The sequence below is a fragment of the Convolutriloba macropyga genome, chromosome 11, assembly GCF_964194025.1.
Source record: "Convolutriloba macropyga chromosome 11, txConMacr16.3, whole genome shotgun sequence".
Taxonomy (NCBI): domain Eukaryota; kingdom Metazoa; phylum Xenacoelomorpha; order Acoela; family Convolutidae; genus Convolutriloba; species Convolutriloba macropyga.
In genome coordinates, this window is record NC_134478.1 from 43,971,465 (window position 1) to 43,988,151 (window position 16,687).

Here is a 16,687-nt window from a genome sequence, read left to right on the forward strand (position 1 = left end):
TGGTTGCGACTAATATTCCAATGACACACTATACAAATCTTTCTTGAAAAATGTAATAATTCTCACCGGCAGATGGATGATTTGACAGGACAATGCGAGAGCTGAAATTGTTTCCTATTTCAGTTTTGGCTCTTAAGTTGCGACAAACAAACTCTCGCAACTGGTGCTCAGGTGCAGTATAGAGTTTGGCAGTGAACTTCTCCAAAACAACCGAGCACTGGCTTGAGGAGTTGCAGTTGAAGAAAACCAACTTTGAGCTGAGTCTGGGGTCAAATAGACAGATGCGTTTTTCAATCAAGTTTGTTGCTTCGATGCTCAACTCATCTCCAAACGCTACAGCATAGAGACGCTCTTTGGGATCCAGCAAGCTTCGAAGAACAAATACTTCAACCTCCTCAGGAGTTGTGGATTCAATGCAAACGAGGACTTGACGATGTTCTGGCAGTTTATCGCCACAAACATATCGATACAAGTTCAGCACATTCAGCAATATCTGGTCGCGATTATTACACAGGACTAGGTTTGGTTTGCCAACGCAAAATGTCTGAGAGAAAACTTGGGACTCTTTCTCGCTGGAACCAGAAATTCCAGCGCAACTTTCAACTTGCTCCAATATGACATTTAGCTGTGCTAAATTTAGAAAGTTTTGCAAAGATTGGTTTTTGCTCTCCGACAGAAACTCGTCAAAAGTGGCCTGAATTTCTTTAGTAAATAGTTTTGCGTGGGTGCGCTCGTTTGGTTGTAATGAGGAAAAATATGAGTCGAAACCTCGTCTTCCGTCTTTGTGATCGTCGTCTATTTCGCGAAGCAACTCGTCAATCCAGTCTGTATTGCCACTTATGCTTTTGCTAGACGAAGCGTGCACTGATACAGCACTCCCAGGACGCCGATATTTCTTGACACCTTGCTTGACCATTTGGAAAGCCTTTTGTATCAAATCCTGGGCCATTTGGGCATTGATTTCACTATGAAGTATCTTGAGAAAGTAGAGAGCTATAGGGTCGAGGTCACGTGACGACTTTGTTCTGAATGCGGCAAGTGAGGAACACAGAAAACTTAGTTGTTGTGTGTTGTACTCATTCAAAAGTGGACACTGCAATCGCATGTCTAACAGGTACCTGTCCCACTGTTCGCTTATGCTTTCGAATACCTCGCACAGACTTGACAATTCCCGGTTGGTATCGCTGGACCTGGTCTCAATTGACTTCGTATTGTTGTCTCTAAAATCAACTTCACAAGTTGGCAAGCCTGATTTACTTGGTTTATTGTTCACCCTGATAGCAATGAAGAGTGACGTAAACAGAGTACACCCTGTATTATGTAACCGAACATAACAACTTGCCAGGCGCTCAACATTTTGGAAAATAGTGATGAAATTTTGCACCTTCTCCGTGTTTCCTTCATCACTCCGCTTCGAAATGAGCACAAGATTGCTCAGCAAATCGCGAAGCTCAAGTAACCGCATGGAAATCTTTGATCCATTTGCTTTATTTGCGGAAAAACGAAACTTATCTGATGCGTACTCAAGTTTGACAACATCTTCAATATCTACAATTGCTCCAATGTTTTCAATTTGTGGGCGTAAGTTCTGAATGTAATAAACTCCAGACTCATTTATCTCGGCTGCTTTTTCAATCGACTTCATCTCCACAGAGCCTTGATTGTAAATAAGCTGTTGAAATTGGAGGCACAGTTTGGCACTCTCCGAAAACTTCATTGGCAGCTGGGAATCGTTCCTTACTTTCTCGAAAAGCTTCTTCACGGCTGAAATGACGTCGTTCCTGGCGGCAGATGGGGGAATATCGTACAAAAGTGAAGAGTAGCCCATCACGGCATCGTGAAGCGAAGTTATTCTGTCCATTTCCAGCTCACTCTCCCCAATTGACACGTTGAGCAACTCGGAGGCTTTGTTGAACTCCTGCATGTCTATAATGAAAAATAACCTTCAGATTTTCAAAAATAACACAGAGAACCATTTAAACACTCCTAAATGTCAAAAGAGCCATCGGATGAATAGTATTTTTTATTTGAAGTGCATTTGATAAAGTTCTTTTGGACATTTAACATACTTGTTAATTTTATCAAAATAGAGGAGGGAACGTATGTAATGACCTCTATTGTCTGTAATAAAAACTTCAAATTTCACTCACAAATTATAGAGACACATTATCAACTGAATGCCCTAAGAGTTGAAGGGTATATACTTTTTCATATTTTATAATCAAAACAAGGAGGCCCGGTAATGTGCGTTCGCACATAAAGTTCCGACCACGCTCATCCGCATTTTTGGCATAAACGTCTACCAAATGAGGAACAGATAGAAAACCCAAAAAACTCAAGTATTTTTCAAAAAAATGTGTATGAACAAAAAGATTGCCTCCAACGCAAATAACTCAGTGGAGTAAAAAAAAATTCCGCATAAGATTGATGAGGTCAGCCATTATTAGGAAAGCAAGTCAAGACGAACAGAAAAATCAAACAACAATAAAAACAAACATTAATAACATCCAAAAGTTTATGTCAATTTTTTTAAATTAAAAACTAATTAGTAAGGTCAAAATAGAGTCAGATAAAACTGAAACTATACAAAACAATTTGTACTTCACTAGAAAAGATATGGGACCACTCTATAAAAGGGCTCGGTAACAAAAAGACAAAAACGAACAAAAAAAAAACAGCAAAGTTGAAAAAAAATTGGCTTAAGTTTTTGAAAACAATTAGTTTCAAGGTAATGAAACCATTAGAGAGCAATTGAAAACATTCAACTTGTTAATGATCAAATACGCTTCTATAAGAGGGCATCAAGACTTGTATTCATTCAATTTTTTATGCGGTTACAAAAAGAACAACAAATAGAGACAACAAACAAAAATTCATTTAAAGCTTGTAAGAAAACGCTGCCGAAGCCGTAAACAATAATAGCATATGTGACCTTTAATAAACGAAACTACTTAACAAATAGAAATAAAAGAACAAAAATTAAAATTTTTTTTTAAAACAATTGTTTTCAAAGTCATGATAGCCATCAGCTATATACTCAAATCAGAATATTGGCTTATTTATTCCTTCATAAAGAGCCAATGAGACCTTTCATTATTCAAGAAACTTCATACGACTAAAAAGACAAAGTAGAAACGACAGTTAAAGACAAATGTATAAAATTCAATTAAATTCTTCGAGAAAGGCCTGTCGAAGCCGTTAAAACCATAATGCATGCCTCTAAAGATTTTTATGTGATCAATTGTGCCTTATTTTGACGCCAATAAGGCCATAAATGAACTTTCAAAAAGTGACAAAACGAGAAAAAAAACGTGAAAATTTGTCCAATGACTAAAAATAAAACAAATGTTAAATCTAGTAGTATCAAAGCCAGAAAACCATAACTTAGCGCTTAAAAAATATGAAATGTTAATAGTAGCAAGAACAAGAAGAAGATGCATTCTTTCTCTGCTGACTCTAAGCTACACGTTGACCAATTTGAGAGAAAAATAGTGGCAAAGTTCACTAAGCTATTGTTTATTTAAAAATAAAATATTTATAAAAGTCAAAACGACCAAAATCTTACGAGTAAAGAAACCAGATACATTAATTTGAAAATGGCTATGAAAACAATTGGACCCATTAACAACAATTTTTTATTTGAATTGTTTAATTAATCAAAATGAGAATGATAAGGTGAAAAACGTTTTTTTTTAAAAAAAAAGACCGACTGATTACAATCCGAATTATTTTTGGATTGTAACAGTTCAAGGCTGGACCAAAACCAGCCATGCTATGCTTGTTTGTCCATCAAGAACACTCAATTGTTTCGTCGCGATCGACGCGATAGATCTAGATAAATTGTTATTTAAAATATCAATATTAAATGCTGCGTTTTTGATAATCGTAAACTTAGGAAAAGAAGGCAAAATGTTAACTCCAGAATACTCTCAATTGAAGTGGAAGCAGGACTAGCTCCCTTTGTATTTAATAAAAATTGTGTTAATATTTTTTTTGGGTGTGTACTTCCGGAAAATTGAATCAAAGTGGACTAAAGAAGCTTATTTCGGCAATTTTTGAAAAAAAGTCTGAGTTTTGAATTATTTAGCCAAAATTTTGGCCAGAAAAATTACATCAAAACAGTCCACAAACTTTTTTGTCTTTAAAAATAAAATCAACAATACTATTGTTAAAAATTTTGAGTTATTGTTAGCAAAATTGACGAAATTTATGGCAAAATTTCCTGAAAATGCGAACAAAAATAAACCAAATCGGTCTAATATTCGCAAAACTTTAAACCACGATTACTCGATCTAGAAAACAAAATTCAAAAATTTTTTTAATTCCATATTCTACGCTGGATGTGCTTTTTATTGATTACACTCTCAACTCTCTACAATGAAAATATCGACCGGTCAAAATTGTCTGAACAAAAAAAACCAGTTGAGCATATAGTTCCTCCCTCCTCAAGAGGGGTCGGAAAAATTGTATCACAGTCGCTCTTGTTGAAAAACAGACAACATTTTTCCTTTTTTATTTTTGAAGGATAATTGAAAACAATCATAAAAACATCTCATTGAGATTTAGGAATGACAAAAAAATTCTAGGTTCAACTCTCTTTTGTCAATTTTACTTGGGTAAAATTTGAAATTGAGTTTAATCCATATTTTCAATTTCACCAATATAAGGGCAAGAAAAATGACTTTTTGGTAACAGAAATTTTATTTTGTTTCCTTTTTCTTATGTTGTAGATGATGGTTGTCTGAATGCAAGCGTTTTTAAATAAACTCCAAATACAATTTTCTCAAAGAACATTTTTTTTAAAATGATCTCTTCGGCATTACTTGAAGACTTTTTGATGTATCAAGAATTGATTATCAAGACGTCAATTAGGCTAGAAAACTGTTTTCAGACGCCGTACAAGGTTTCCAAAAAAGGTCGATCAATTAAATGACTCTTTTTTCTCCTGCTTTACTCTTTTTTTTTTAAAAAAAAAGAAAAAACCTAGAGAAAAAGAATAAATGTCAGATTAAAGGAAAAACTCTTCAATATAATAAAAGCGCTGACAAAAATCAGTTGGTGAAATACTGCGAGTCTACTATATTCAGATCTCTGGATTTGTGAACAAAATTGTTCAGTTTGCTCTGCTCCACAATTATAAAATCTCTCAAAATGTGTCGGTGCAAATTAATGATTGCAAATTAATATATATATATATATATATATATATATATTCCAGTTGTTTTTATTAGCCGTTGGCATTTTAAAATGAGTAGTTACTGATTTGGGTCTTCTCTGATCATAAAGGCATCTTTTATTTTCAGAGGTAGATATAAAATTGTTAACCAAAAAAAACTGTGAACTATTTGGCGAAGTATTTTAAGCAACTCGTATAAAAGAAACTCAAATTTTGAGAGCATGGAATATTTTTTCGAAATGTTGTAATTTTGCCACTTCGTTTCAGCCAAGAATTATTCGGGTGAGACAATTTTGCTGTCTTTGAGTAGCTCCTAGGTGACTTCTTGACGCTTTGCCATAAAGAAGACATCCAAATTGATTGATGTGCTGACCATATGTTTTCAGGATGTTTATCAGCATGCTGGTTGATAAATACTTTTCTGTCAGATAGAAGAGTGAGATGAATTTAATACATTTGTTTTTCATGACTCGTAATTGTTTTAAGTAATCAAGATCCTTATATAACCAAACGCCCAGATTCCTTCCATATCAAGGTTGCTGTAATTTGATCTCATTCCAGATCAGTTCAGAGTGGCTTTTTCAACCCAAATGTGATAACGTTAGTTTTGCTCTGATTAATTGTAAGCTTGCTTTGAGACACCCATAAATCCACTGCTGTCAGATCATCATGTATATAAAATGTTTTTAGTTCACCAACAATTTTGATTTCATCAGCATAAAGTACAAGATCACCATGATTCTGTAAATTTGCCAAGACGTTGATATATAAAAAAACAATACAGGCGGTCCAAAAGGAGAACCTTGTGTTACTCCGCAGGTAACCCCCAGATTGCTCAATGTTTCGCCATTAAAGTGTACAAATTGTTTCTGGTTACTCAATTGCAATGTTTGGACACTCGATGATTTAACTCGTAGTCCATAGACATCACACTTTGTGATTAACAGTTTTTGATCTCCAGTACCGAATGCTTTTGATAGATCCAGTAAAGTGCAGTGAGCAACATGTTTTTTAGATATCAGGTCACAAGTGCATTCAACTACCCCAACAAAAGCATCTGTTGCTGATCGGTTACTTATAAAGCTGAGTTGTTTTTTGACATTAAATCGTTTTTAATTAGCATAAAAATTAATCTTGAATGCAGGGTTTTTTCAAAAAAATCTCCAGGTTTTAACTCGTAAAGGGTAGAGGACCTTATTCGTGTGTAGGAATAACTCTAGCAATTTTCAGTCATTCTTCTGCATAGACTTCATTAACTATTATTTTATTAAACTGATAACAAAGACATGAAAAAATGGTTGAAGCACCAATTTTAAGAAGATTTTGTTGAAAAACCCATGTGATCAAGGCTGAGTTCATTTTTATTTTTTTTTATTTCGTTGTGGAATGCAATATCTGTAATTGGCTACTGTATTCATGTGATTTGATATATGGTGTTGCCTATTTCTCTGACGTGGCTTAAGTTTTCTTGAGTGGCTCTTTTGCCGCGAGTGTGGGCCCTATTCCAGAGAAATTGGAGCTTATCTGAGTGGCAATTGGTAGATTGAATTTTGTTTACAAATTTGTTCTCATCTTTGCTAACAGGTTAACTTTGCTAAAACGTTATCTTTGCTAAAAGTTTTCTTTGCTAAATCGTTATCTTTGCTAAAAAACAGTTTCTGAGAAAAAATTGCATTCAGTTTTCTGGACTAGGGCCTTTGTAAAATTTCTTTGTTTCATATAAACACTTCTAATTTTCTGTTATCTCACACAAGTGTTCTCTACTTTGCTGTTTATTCAGCAGCTCAAGATTGGTTTTTTTTGAGAGTTGTTTAGGAGGCATCACTTCGCCTAGAGCAGAGTCAATAATTCTTCAGTTTTACGGAAGGTTTCCTGTATTGGGCATTGCTTCAATGGTTGGTTTTTCTCTCTTAATTTAGATGTTAGACTGCAATTCAAAAGTGCTTGCATTTTGTGCTGTTCTAGTTTCTACCATTTTCTTCCCATATAATTTTCTGTTTTCAGGTTTGCATCATTTTTGAGTTTTTTGTTTGTTCTAGCTATATACAACAGTGATCTGACATGTTAGATCCGATTACATTTGATTGGCAATTAAAATCTGTAAAAACTACGTAAATAGTAGTTTTCGATAATGTTCTATTTCTGTTTCATTTGGTGTTGAGAGTAAGTTGAAGCACAGGTTTGAGAATGTTTCGATAAGCTCTGTTGTTATTTTAGACTTTTTGATTCCCGATTGAAATGCCCACAAACTACGTGGTTCGCATTAGTATGGTGTCCAGCTTCTATGAAGTGAGTCATCAATTCATCTTGAATTGTCACATCTCTCCACTTTTCGGAACTTTATATAAGAGTGTTATGAACATGGTCCGACCGGAAATTCAAGAAGACAGATGTTCATCTTTTAGTGCTCTCTGACTTACTGTCCATCGGCAAACCTGTTATTTTCCATCAACAACCACTAGGTACTCTTCCTCTTTTGTGACCAAAGTTGGACTGAAAACCAGAAATTTTTGTTTGTTCCCTTCTTTGTGTCTTTTGCACGCGCTCCTGTGTAACTTTTTTTTGGAAATATCTTCATTGCGCTGTCTCTGTCAACCAGAGGTTTTAGCAATACACAATACTCTCCTTACTTTTTCCCATGCTTGATGTCTTTCTTGAATTCGAGTACCTCTCAATATCAAATATCATTTTCTTTCTGCTATTCAATGATGCAGCTTCTATGTTTCATTGCAGGTTCATTTCAGACCAATTCGTTGGCAATGAGTTGTACAGAGGACCGGCCGATTTCCTTTATTCCTCAGGTCGCCGTTGAGCCGGCTGTGCAACCAATCGTCGCAGTATATTTTGTGAAGTCTTCAAACTATTGAACAATAATCATTAACGTGATCCTGGCAACAGTAAAAATTTATAAGCATGAAGCTTCTAAAAATGGGGCTGGATGGCTTCAAATACTGTAATAATTTGCGTAATATCAACGATTGTGTTCTCATATAAACTTTTTCGTCAATTTCTTGCAACTGTGTGGGAGCAAATGGAGCTGTAAATGAAGAAGAAAAGTGAAAAAAATTTGTGTTGCTACTTTAAAAACAACTCTTTTTGTTCCAGCAATGTTCGTAAAAATGGGGTAATATATATGCGAGGCTGGCTTTTTTTCTTCAGTCAAATTCTCATTTTTCGTTTACGTATCGTAAAGAAAAAAGAAAGACACTATTTTGTAGCTCTCAGGATCTGAATCTAATTTTGATATCTATAAAGATTTTCAGAAATTGCCAAAGGCTGAACAGTTTAAAGTTTCTTCGAAGAAAAAAAATTGAAAAACTCAGAAAGAAAAAAGATCAGAGCTTGGGGGGGGTGGTCGGTGACAGATTCGCGTCGAAACTTAAGAGATAAACAGCGAGAAGAATTTGTAGTTACTCCGCAGGTAACCCCCAGATTGCTCGATGTTTCGCCACTAAAGTTTACAAATTGTTTCCGGTTAATCAATTGCAATGTTTGGACACTCGATGATTTAACTCGTAGTCCATAGACATCACACTTTGTGATTAACAGTTTTTGATCTCCAGTACCGAATGCTTTTGATAGATCCAGTAAAGTGCAGTGAGCAACATGTTTTTTAGATATCAGGTCACAAGTGCATTCAACTACCCCAACAAAAGCATCTGTTGCTGATCGGTTACTTATAAAGCTGAGTTGTTTTTTGACATTAAATCGTTTTTAATTAGCATAAAAATTAATCTTGAATGCAGGGTTTTTTCAAAAAAATCTCCAGGTTTTAACTCGTAAAGGGTAGAGGACCTTATTCGTGTGTAGGAATAACTCTAGCAATTTTCAGTCATTCTTCTGCATAGACTTCATTAACTATTATTTTATTAAACTGATAACAAAGACATGAAAAAATGGTTGAAGCACCAATTTTAAGAAGATTTTGTTGAAAAACCCATGTGATCAAGGCTGAGTTCATTTTTATTTTTTTTTATTTCGTTGTGGAATGCAATATCTGTAATTGGCTACTGTATTCATGTGATTTGATATATGGTGTTGCCTATTTCTCTGACGTGGCTTAAGTTTTCTTGAGTGGCTCTTTTGCCGCGAGTGTGGGCCCTATTCCAGAGAAATTGGAGCTTATCTGAGTGGCAATTGGTAGATTGAATTTTGTTTACAAATTTGTTCTCATCTTTGCTAACAGGTTAACTTTGCTAAAACGTTATCTTTGCTAAAAGTTTTCTTTGCTAAATCGTTATCTTTGCTAAAAAACAGTTTCTGAGAAAAAATTGCATTCAGTTTTCTGGACTAGGGCCTTTGTAAAATTTCTTTGTTTCATATAAACACTTCTAATTTTCTGTTATCTCACACAAGTGTTCTCTACTTTGCTGTTTATTCAGCAGCTCAAGATTGGTTTTTTTTGAGAGTTGTTTAGGAGGCATCACTTCGCCTAGAGCAGAGTCAATAATTCTTCAGTTTTACGGAAGGTTTCCTGTATTGGGCATTGCTTCAATGGTTGGTTTTTCTCTCTTAATTTAGATGTTAGACTGCAATTCAAAAGTGCTTGCATTTTGTGCTGTTCTAGTTTCTACCATTTTCTTCCCATATAATTTTCTGTTTTCAGGTTTGCATCATTTTTGAGTTTTTTGTTTGTTCTAGCTATATACAACAGTGATCTGACATGTTAGATCCGATTACATTTGATTGGCAATTAAAATCTGTAAAAACTACGTAAATAGTAGTTTTCGATAATGTTCTATTTCTGTTTCATTTGGTGTTGAGAGTAAGTTGAAGCACAGGTTTGAGAATGTTTCGATAAGCTCTGTTGTTATTTTAGACTTTTTGATTCCCGATTGAAATGCCCACAAACTACGTGGTTCGCATTAGTATGGTGTCCAGCTTCTATGAAGTGAGTCATCAATTCATCTTGAATTGTCACATCTCTCCACTTTTCGGAACTTTATATAAGAGTGTTATGAACATGGTCCGACCGGAAATTCAAGAAGACAGATGTTCATCTTTTAGTGCTCTCTGACTTACTGTCCATCGGCAAACCTGTTATTTTCCATCAACAACCACTAGGTACTCTTCCTCTTTTGTGACCAAAGTTGGACTGAAAACCAGAAATTTTTGTTTGTTCCCTTCTTTGTGTCTTTTGCACGCGCTCCTGTGTAACTTTTTTTTGGAAATATCTTCATTGCGCTGTCTCTGTCAACCAGAGGTTTTAGCAATACACAATACTCTCCTTACTTTTTCCCATGCTTGATGTCTTTCTTGAATTCGAGTACCTCTCAATATCAAATATCATTTTCTTTCTGCTATTCAATGATGCAGCTTCTATGTTTCATTGCAGGTTCATTTCAGACCAATTCGTTGGCAATGAGTTGTACAGAGGACCGGCCGATTTCCTTTATTCCTCAGGTCGCCGTTGAGCCGGCTGTGCAACCAATCGTCGCAGTATATTTTGTGAAGTCTTCAAACTATTGAACAATAATCATTAACGTGATCCTGGCAACAGTAAAAATTTATAAGCATGAAGCTTCTAAAAATGGGGCTGGATGGCTTCAAATACTGTAATAATTTGCGTAATATCAACGATTGTGTTCTCATATAAACTTTTTCGTCAATTTCTTGCAACTGTGTGGGAGCAAATGGAGCTGTAAATGAAGAAGAAAAGTGAAAAAAATTTGTGTTGCTACTTTAAAAACAACTCTTTTTGTTCCAGCAATGTTCGTAAAAATGGGGTAATATATATGCGAGGCTGGCTTTTTTTCTTCAGTCAAATTCTCATTTTTCGTTTACGTATCGTAAAGAAAAAAGAAAGACACTATTTTGTAGCTCTCAGGATCTGAATCTAATTTTGATATCTATAAAGATTTTCAGAAATTGCCAAAGGCTGAACAGTTTAAAGTTTCTTCGAAGAAAAAAAATTGAAAAACTCAGAAAGAAAAAAGATCAGAGCTTGGGGGGGGTGGTCGGTGACAGATTCGCGTCGAAACTTAAGAGATAAACAGCGAGAAGAATTTGTAGTTACTCCGCAGGTAACCCCCAGATTGCTCGATGTTTCGCCCCTAAAGTTTACAAATTGTTTCCGGTTAATCAATTGCAATGTTTGGACACTCGATGATTTAACTCGTAGTCCATAGACATCACACTTTGTGATTAACAGTTTTTGATCTCCAGTACCGAATGCTTTTGATAGATCCAGTAAAGTGCAGTGAGCAACATGTTTTTTAGATATCAGGTCACAAGTGCATTCAACTACCCCAACAAAAGCATCTGTTGCTGATCGGTTACTTATAAAGCTGAGTTGTTTTTTGACATTAAATCGTTTTTAATTAGCATAAAAATTAATCTTGAATGCAGGGTTTTTCAAAAAAATCTCCAGGTAATTACTCGTAAAGGGTAGAGGACCTTATTCGTGTGTAGGAATAACTCTAGCAACTTTCATTCATTCTTCTGCATAGACTTCATTAACTATTATTTTATTAAACTGATAACAAAGACATGAAAAAATGGTTGAAGCAACAATTTTAAGAAGATTTTGTTGAAAAACCCATTTGATCCAGGCTAAGTTTATTTTTAATTTTTTAAATTTCGTTGTGGAATTCAATATCTGTAACTGGCTACTGTATTCATGTGATTTGATATATGGTGTTGCCTATTTCTCTGACGTGGCTTAAGTTTTCTTGAGCGGCTCTTTTGCCGCGAGTGTGGGCCCTATTCCAGAGAAATTGGAGCTTATCTGAGTGGCAGTTGGTAGATTGAATTTTGTTTACAAATTTGTTCTCATCTTTGCTAACAGGTTAACTTTGCTAAAACGTTATCTTTCCTAAAAGTTTTCTTTGCTAAATCGTTATCTTTGCTAAAAAACAGTTTTTCAGAAAAAATTGTTTTCAGTTTAACACACTTCTAAGTGTCTGTTATCTCACACAAGTGTTCTCTACTTTGCTGTGTATTCAGCAGCTCATGATTGGTTTATTTGAGAGTTGTTTAGGAGGTATCACTTCGCCTAGAGCAGAGTCAATAATTCTTCAGTTTTACGGAAGGTTTCCTGTATTGGGCATTGCTTTAATGGTTGGTTTTTCTCTCTTAATTTAGATGTCAGACTGCAATTCAAAAGTGCTTGCATTTTGTGCTGTTCTAGTTTCTACCAATTTCTTCCGATATAATTTTCTGTTTTCAGGTGTGCATCATTTTTGAGGTTTTTGTTTGTTCTAGCTATATACAACAGTGATCTGATATGGTAGATCCAATTACATTTGATTGGCAATTAAAATCTGTAAAAACTACGTAAATAGTAGTTTTCGATAATGTTCTATTTCTGTTTCATTTGGTGTTGAGAGTAAGTTGAAGCACAGGTTTGAGAATGTTTCGATAAGCTCTGTTGTTATTTTAGACTTTTTTGATTCCCGATTGAAATGCCCAAAAACTACGTGGTTCGCATTAGTATGGTGTCCAGCTTCTATGAAGTGAGTCATCAATTCATCTTGAATTGTCACATCTCTCCACTTTTCGGAACTTTATATAAGAGTGTTATGAACATGGTCCGACCGGAAATTCAAGAAGACAGATGTTCATCTTTTAGTGCTCTCTGACTTACTGTCCATCGGCGAACTTGTTATTTTCCATCAACAACCACTAGGTACTCTTCCTCTTTTGTGACCAAAGTTGGACTGAAAACCAGAAATTTTTGTTTGTTCCCTTCTTTGTGTCTTTTGCACGCGCTCCTGTGTAACTTTTTTGGAAATGTCTTCATTGCGCTGTCTCTGTCAACCAGAGGTTTTAGCAATACACAATACTCTCCTTACTTTTTCCCATGCTTGATGTCTTTCTTGAATTCGAGGACCTTTCAATATCATTTTGTTTCTGCTACTCTATGATGCAGCTTCTATGTTTCATTGCCGGTTCATTCCAGACAAATTCGTTGGCTATGAGTTGTACAGAGGACCGGCCAATTTCCTTTATTCCTCAGGTTTCCATTGAGCCGGCTGTGCAACCAATCGTCGCAGTATATTTTGTGAAGTCTTCAAACCATTGAACCATAATCATTAACGTGATCCTCCGCACAGTAAAAATTTATGAGCATGAAGCTTCTAAAAATGGGGCTGGATGGCTTTACATATTGTTATAATTTGCGTAATATCAACGATTGTGTTCTCATATAAATTTTTTCGTCAATTTTTTGCAATTGTGTGGGAGCAAATGGAGCTGTAAATGAAGAAGAAAAGTGAAAAAAATTGTGTTGCTACTTTAAAAACAACTCTTTTTGTTCCAGCAATGTTTTTAAAAATGGGGGAAATATATGCGAGGCTGGCTTTTTTTCTTCAGTCAAATTTTCATTTTTCGTTTACGTATCGTAAAGAAAAAAGAAAGACACTATTTCGTAGTTCTCAGGATCTGGATCTAGTTTTGATTTCTTTAAAAATTTTCAGAAATTTCCAAAGGCTGAACACTTTAAAGTTTCTTCGAAGGAAAAAATTCAGAAAGAAAACAGATCAGAATTTGGGAGGGGGGGGGGGGCGGTGACAGATTCGCGTTGAAACTTAAGAGAGAAACAGCGAGAAGAATTTGTAGTTGAAACAAGTTTGTTAAATAGAGATTTTTCACTGAATCCTAACAGTTCAAAGCCTAAAATTAACAATTTAAACAATTTGAACGTAATTTTCCAAAAATAAAAACTATTTCCTTTTTTTCCTAAAATTCACATTAGAAAAATTCTATCCGTCTCTCTGTTTTCTGCTGTTTAAAATCGTTTGCACAAACCATTTTTTCTCTAAACCAAATTTTGTTTTTGAAAAATGGACGATTTCAGGTAATTTAGAGCTCTTAAAGTACCAAAACCCAATTTTGAAAGTCTGAAATTCAGAGCACAAAAATTCATTCTTGTCTAAATTGAAGAGGTTTTGCCAAAATTTCCAATCAATTCATAAGAAGTTTACCGTTTTAGAAATTTCAAAATTTTGGAGATGTAAGAAAGCCCGTTTCATGAAATGAACATCGAATCAACTTTTTTCCTTATTGAAAAAATATAATCAAATCAGTTCTTTTCCTTTTTTGTATTCTTTATAATGTCAGAGAATTCGAACTAAACTCCTAAATTACAATGACATAGAGATGAATTTGAGACTAGGAGAGTTTGTGGAATGCCTAGTTAGGAAATTTAAAACCATGTTCATAATTTGTAAATGAAAAAATATTTTTCACTGCTCCAGATTTTGAAATTCCTTTTCGAATTTTTCGCACCAATTTTTTTATTTACTGTGAAATTCCTCATATGAAGAACAAAAATTTTTTCAACAAAAAAGGGAAAATTCTCTTTTTCTATTCAGTTAACATAAAAATCATTACACTTCTCCAATTCTTTAAAAAACTCTTAACTAGAAAGTGAAAGGGCTAAAAGACAAAACATACTGATAACCAATGTTCATCGAGGCTACCAAATAAGAGCCTGTCAGAACAGCTTTAAACGTTCTCTTACATTCTTACATGTCAGAGACGTCTAAGACAGACAATTGTTTAATTAAATCGAACTGTGCATGCATCTATGAGATTTTTTAAGAAAATGAAAAGCCTATTTATTCTCATGAAACAACAGAAACGTCAAAATGTATCAAAAAATTTCGGAAAATGCGATTCAAATTGTATTGTCAGTTTTACGATTAAAGATTTATTGCCTGAGAGAGTCCACGCCTAATTTGCTGGAAAACAATCAGAGTCACGAACATTGAGTAAAGGTTAGAGAGCAAATATTTTTTGTTAAAATGTTTCTTTTTGGTGGCGAGAAATGTCTTTGCGTTTGTGTGTGCGCGTGCTTACGTGTTTTTCTCTATGGATGCGTGTATTTGTAAGGCTAGTCGTATAAGTTTGAGAGAGAGAGAGAGAGATTTAGTGAGAGAGAAATAGTCCACTTATATTATAGAAACAAATAGTGGAATTTGCCAAAACTGTCAGAAATCTTGAAAAATTGGAAAAGTTTCTTCGACTTTAAATATGTCCAATACAGATACTGTGCATTACTAAACCTCATTGATAACATTTGAGCAAGATCTTGAAAAATTACTTGTCCCGTTCTAACCATGAAACGTCAAAGATGACAAAATATATCGAAAGAACTTCAAAAATTTCGTTTTAGACTTTTGTGTGATTTTTGCGATTCAGGACAAAATGACCCATAGAATTCCAAACCATACTAGTTTGCCAAAAAATTCTCAAGACATAAATGAATGGTGACGAACTTTGAGTAAAGATCAATTGCCGAAAAAAATTTTAAAAATTATTTGTTGGCGAGGTTTGTATTTGTGTTTTTATGTGTGCGTGCTTCTGTGGCTGTATGTATGGGTGTGCGTTTTTTAGTGTGTGTTTCATTTCTGTATTAAAGAACGCTATTCAGAGTTATTGTGCGGCAGATGGTTCGTTTGACAAAAACATAGGCAGATTTTTTTTTTAAAATGTCAGAAAACAAGAAAAATTACATAGTCTTTGCTACAAACTCTGATTTCATAAATATGTCCAACACCAAAACTTAGTTTACAATTCTCACTGACAACAGGTCAGCGAAAGGTCAAAAAAGAATTTTCACATTATACTCATGAAACATCAAAAATACCAAAACATTTCGAAAAACTTAGAAAAAATTTGTTTGATTTTAGTTTCATATTTACAATTACCAAGAGATTGGCTTCAAGAAGTTCACGCCAGATCATCAAGAAAGAACAATCAAGACATGCATGAACGGCGACGAATTTCGAGTAAAGATCAGATACGAAAAAGTATATTGTATTACTTTTTCTGTGTTGCATTTTGTATTTGCGTGTGTGCGCTTCTATGGGTGTGCATAAGTGTCTTTGTGTTCTTAATGCGATATGTGTGTGTAAGAAAGAAAGATAGAGAGAGAGAAAAAAAAGAGACTTATTCTGAGACAGTTTGATGCTGTAAATGTTGAACCCAAACAGAGGCAGAACGCAAAAACTGTCAGAAATCATGACAAAATCAGAAAAATTAATAATTATTTGCTACAAATTGCTCAAAGAAGACCAAAATCAAAGTTGCATTGAAGACAAATTTTAATCTCGTTTAGATTTTTAAAGAATTAATTCTTACATTAAGCTCATGAAATATTAAGCTCATGAAAAAAAATTGAAAAAATGCACTACAAACATCAAAATTTACATTGAAAACTTTTATGTCACCTTTATTGTTACCGGTACAATTTTCTTAATAAGTCTACGCCCAGTTTTTTTGGAAAAACAGCAAAGCTCCTAAAAGAAAAGTGACAACCATCAGTATTGATCAATTTGGAAAAACAAATAAATGTTTTTTTTGGTGTTGGGCTTTGTATTTGTTTGTTGGTGTTTATTGTGCAATGTGTGTGTTTGTTTGTATAGTTTTTCTGTGTCTGGGAGTTTTAAATTGTACTAATACTATAATTCTAGAAATTGTTGAAGTGTTTTTGTTTTTGTCTGCCTAAAAAAGACGGCATCTTTTGGTTCAAACAGTACAAGTAGTTTTCATTAAAGCATATAAGTT

At 34.4% G+C, this 16,687-nt stretch overlaps 1 protein-coding gene across 1 annotated transcript in view; it reads right to left on the reverse strand.

Annotated features, from left to right (window-relative positions):
• Nucleotides 1–16,687, reverse strand: part of LOC142349629 (E3 ubiquitin-protein ligase rnf213-alpha-like) — a 119,548-nt gene that overhangs the window by 70,866 nt on the left and 31,995 nt on the right. The window contains exon 3 of the mRNA XM_075401329.1: nt 67–1,926. Within this exon, the coding sequence (XP_075257444.1) occupies nt 67–1,926 (1,860 nt within the window). The remainder of the gene's footprint in view (nt 1–66; nt 1,927–16,687) is intronic.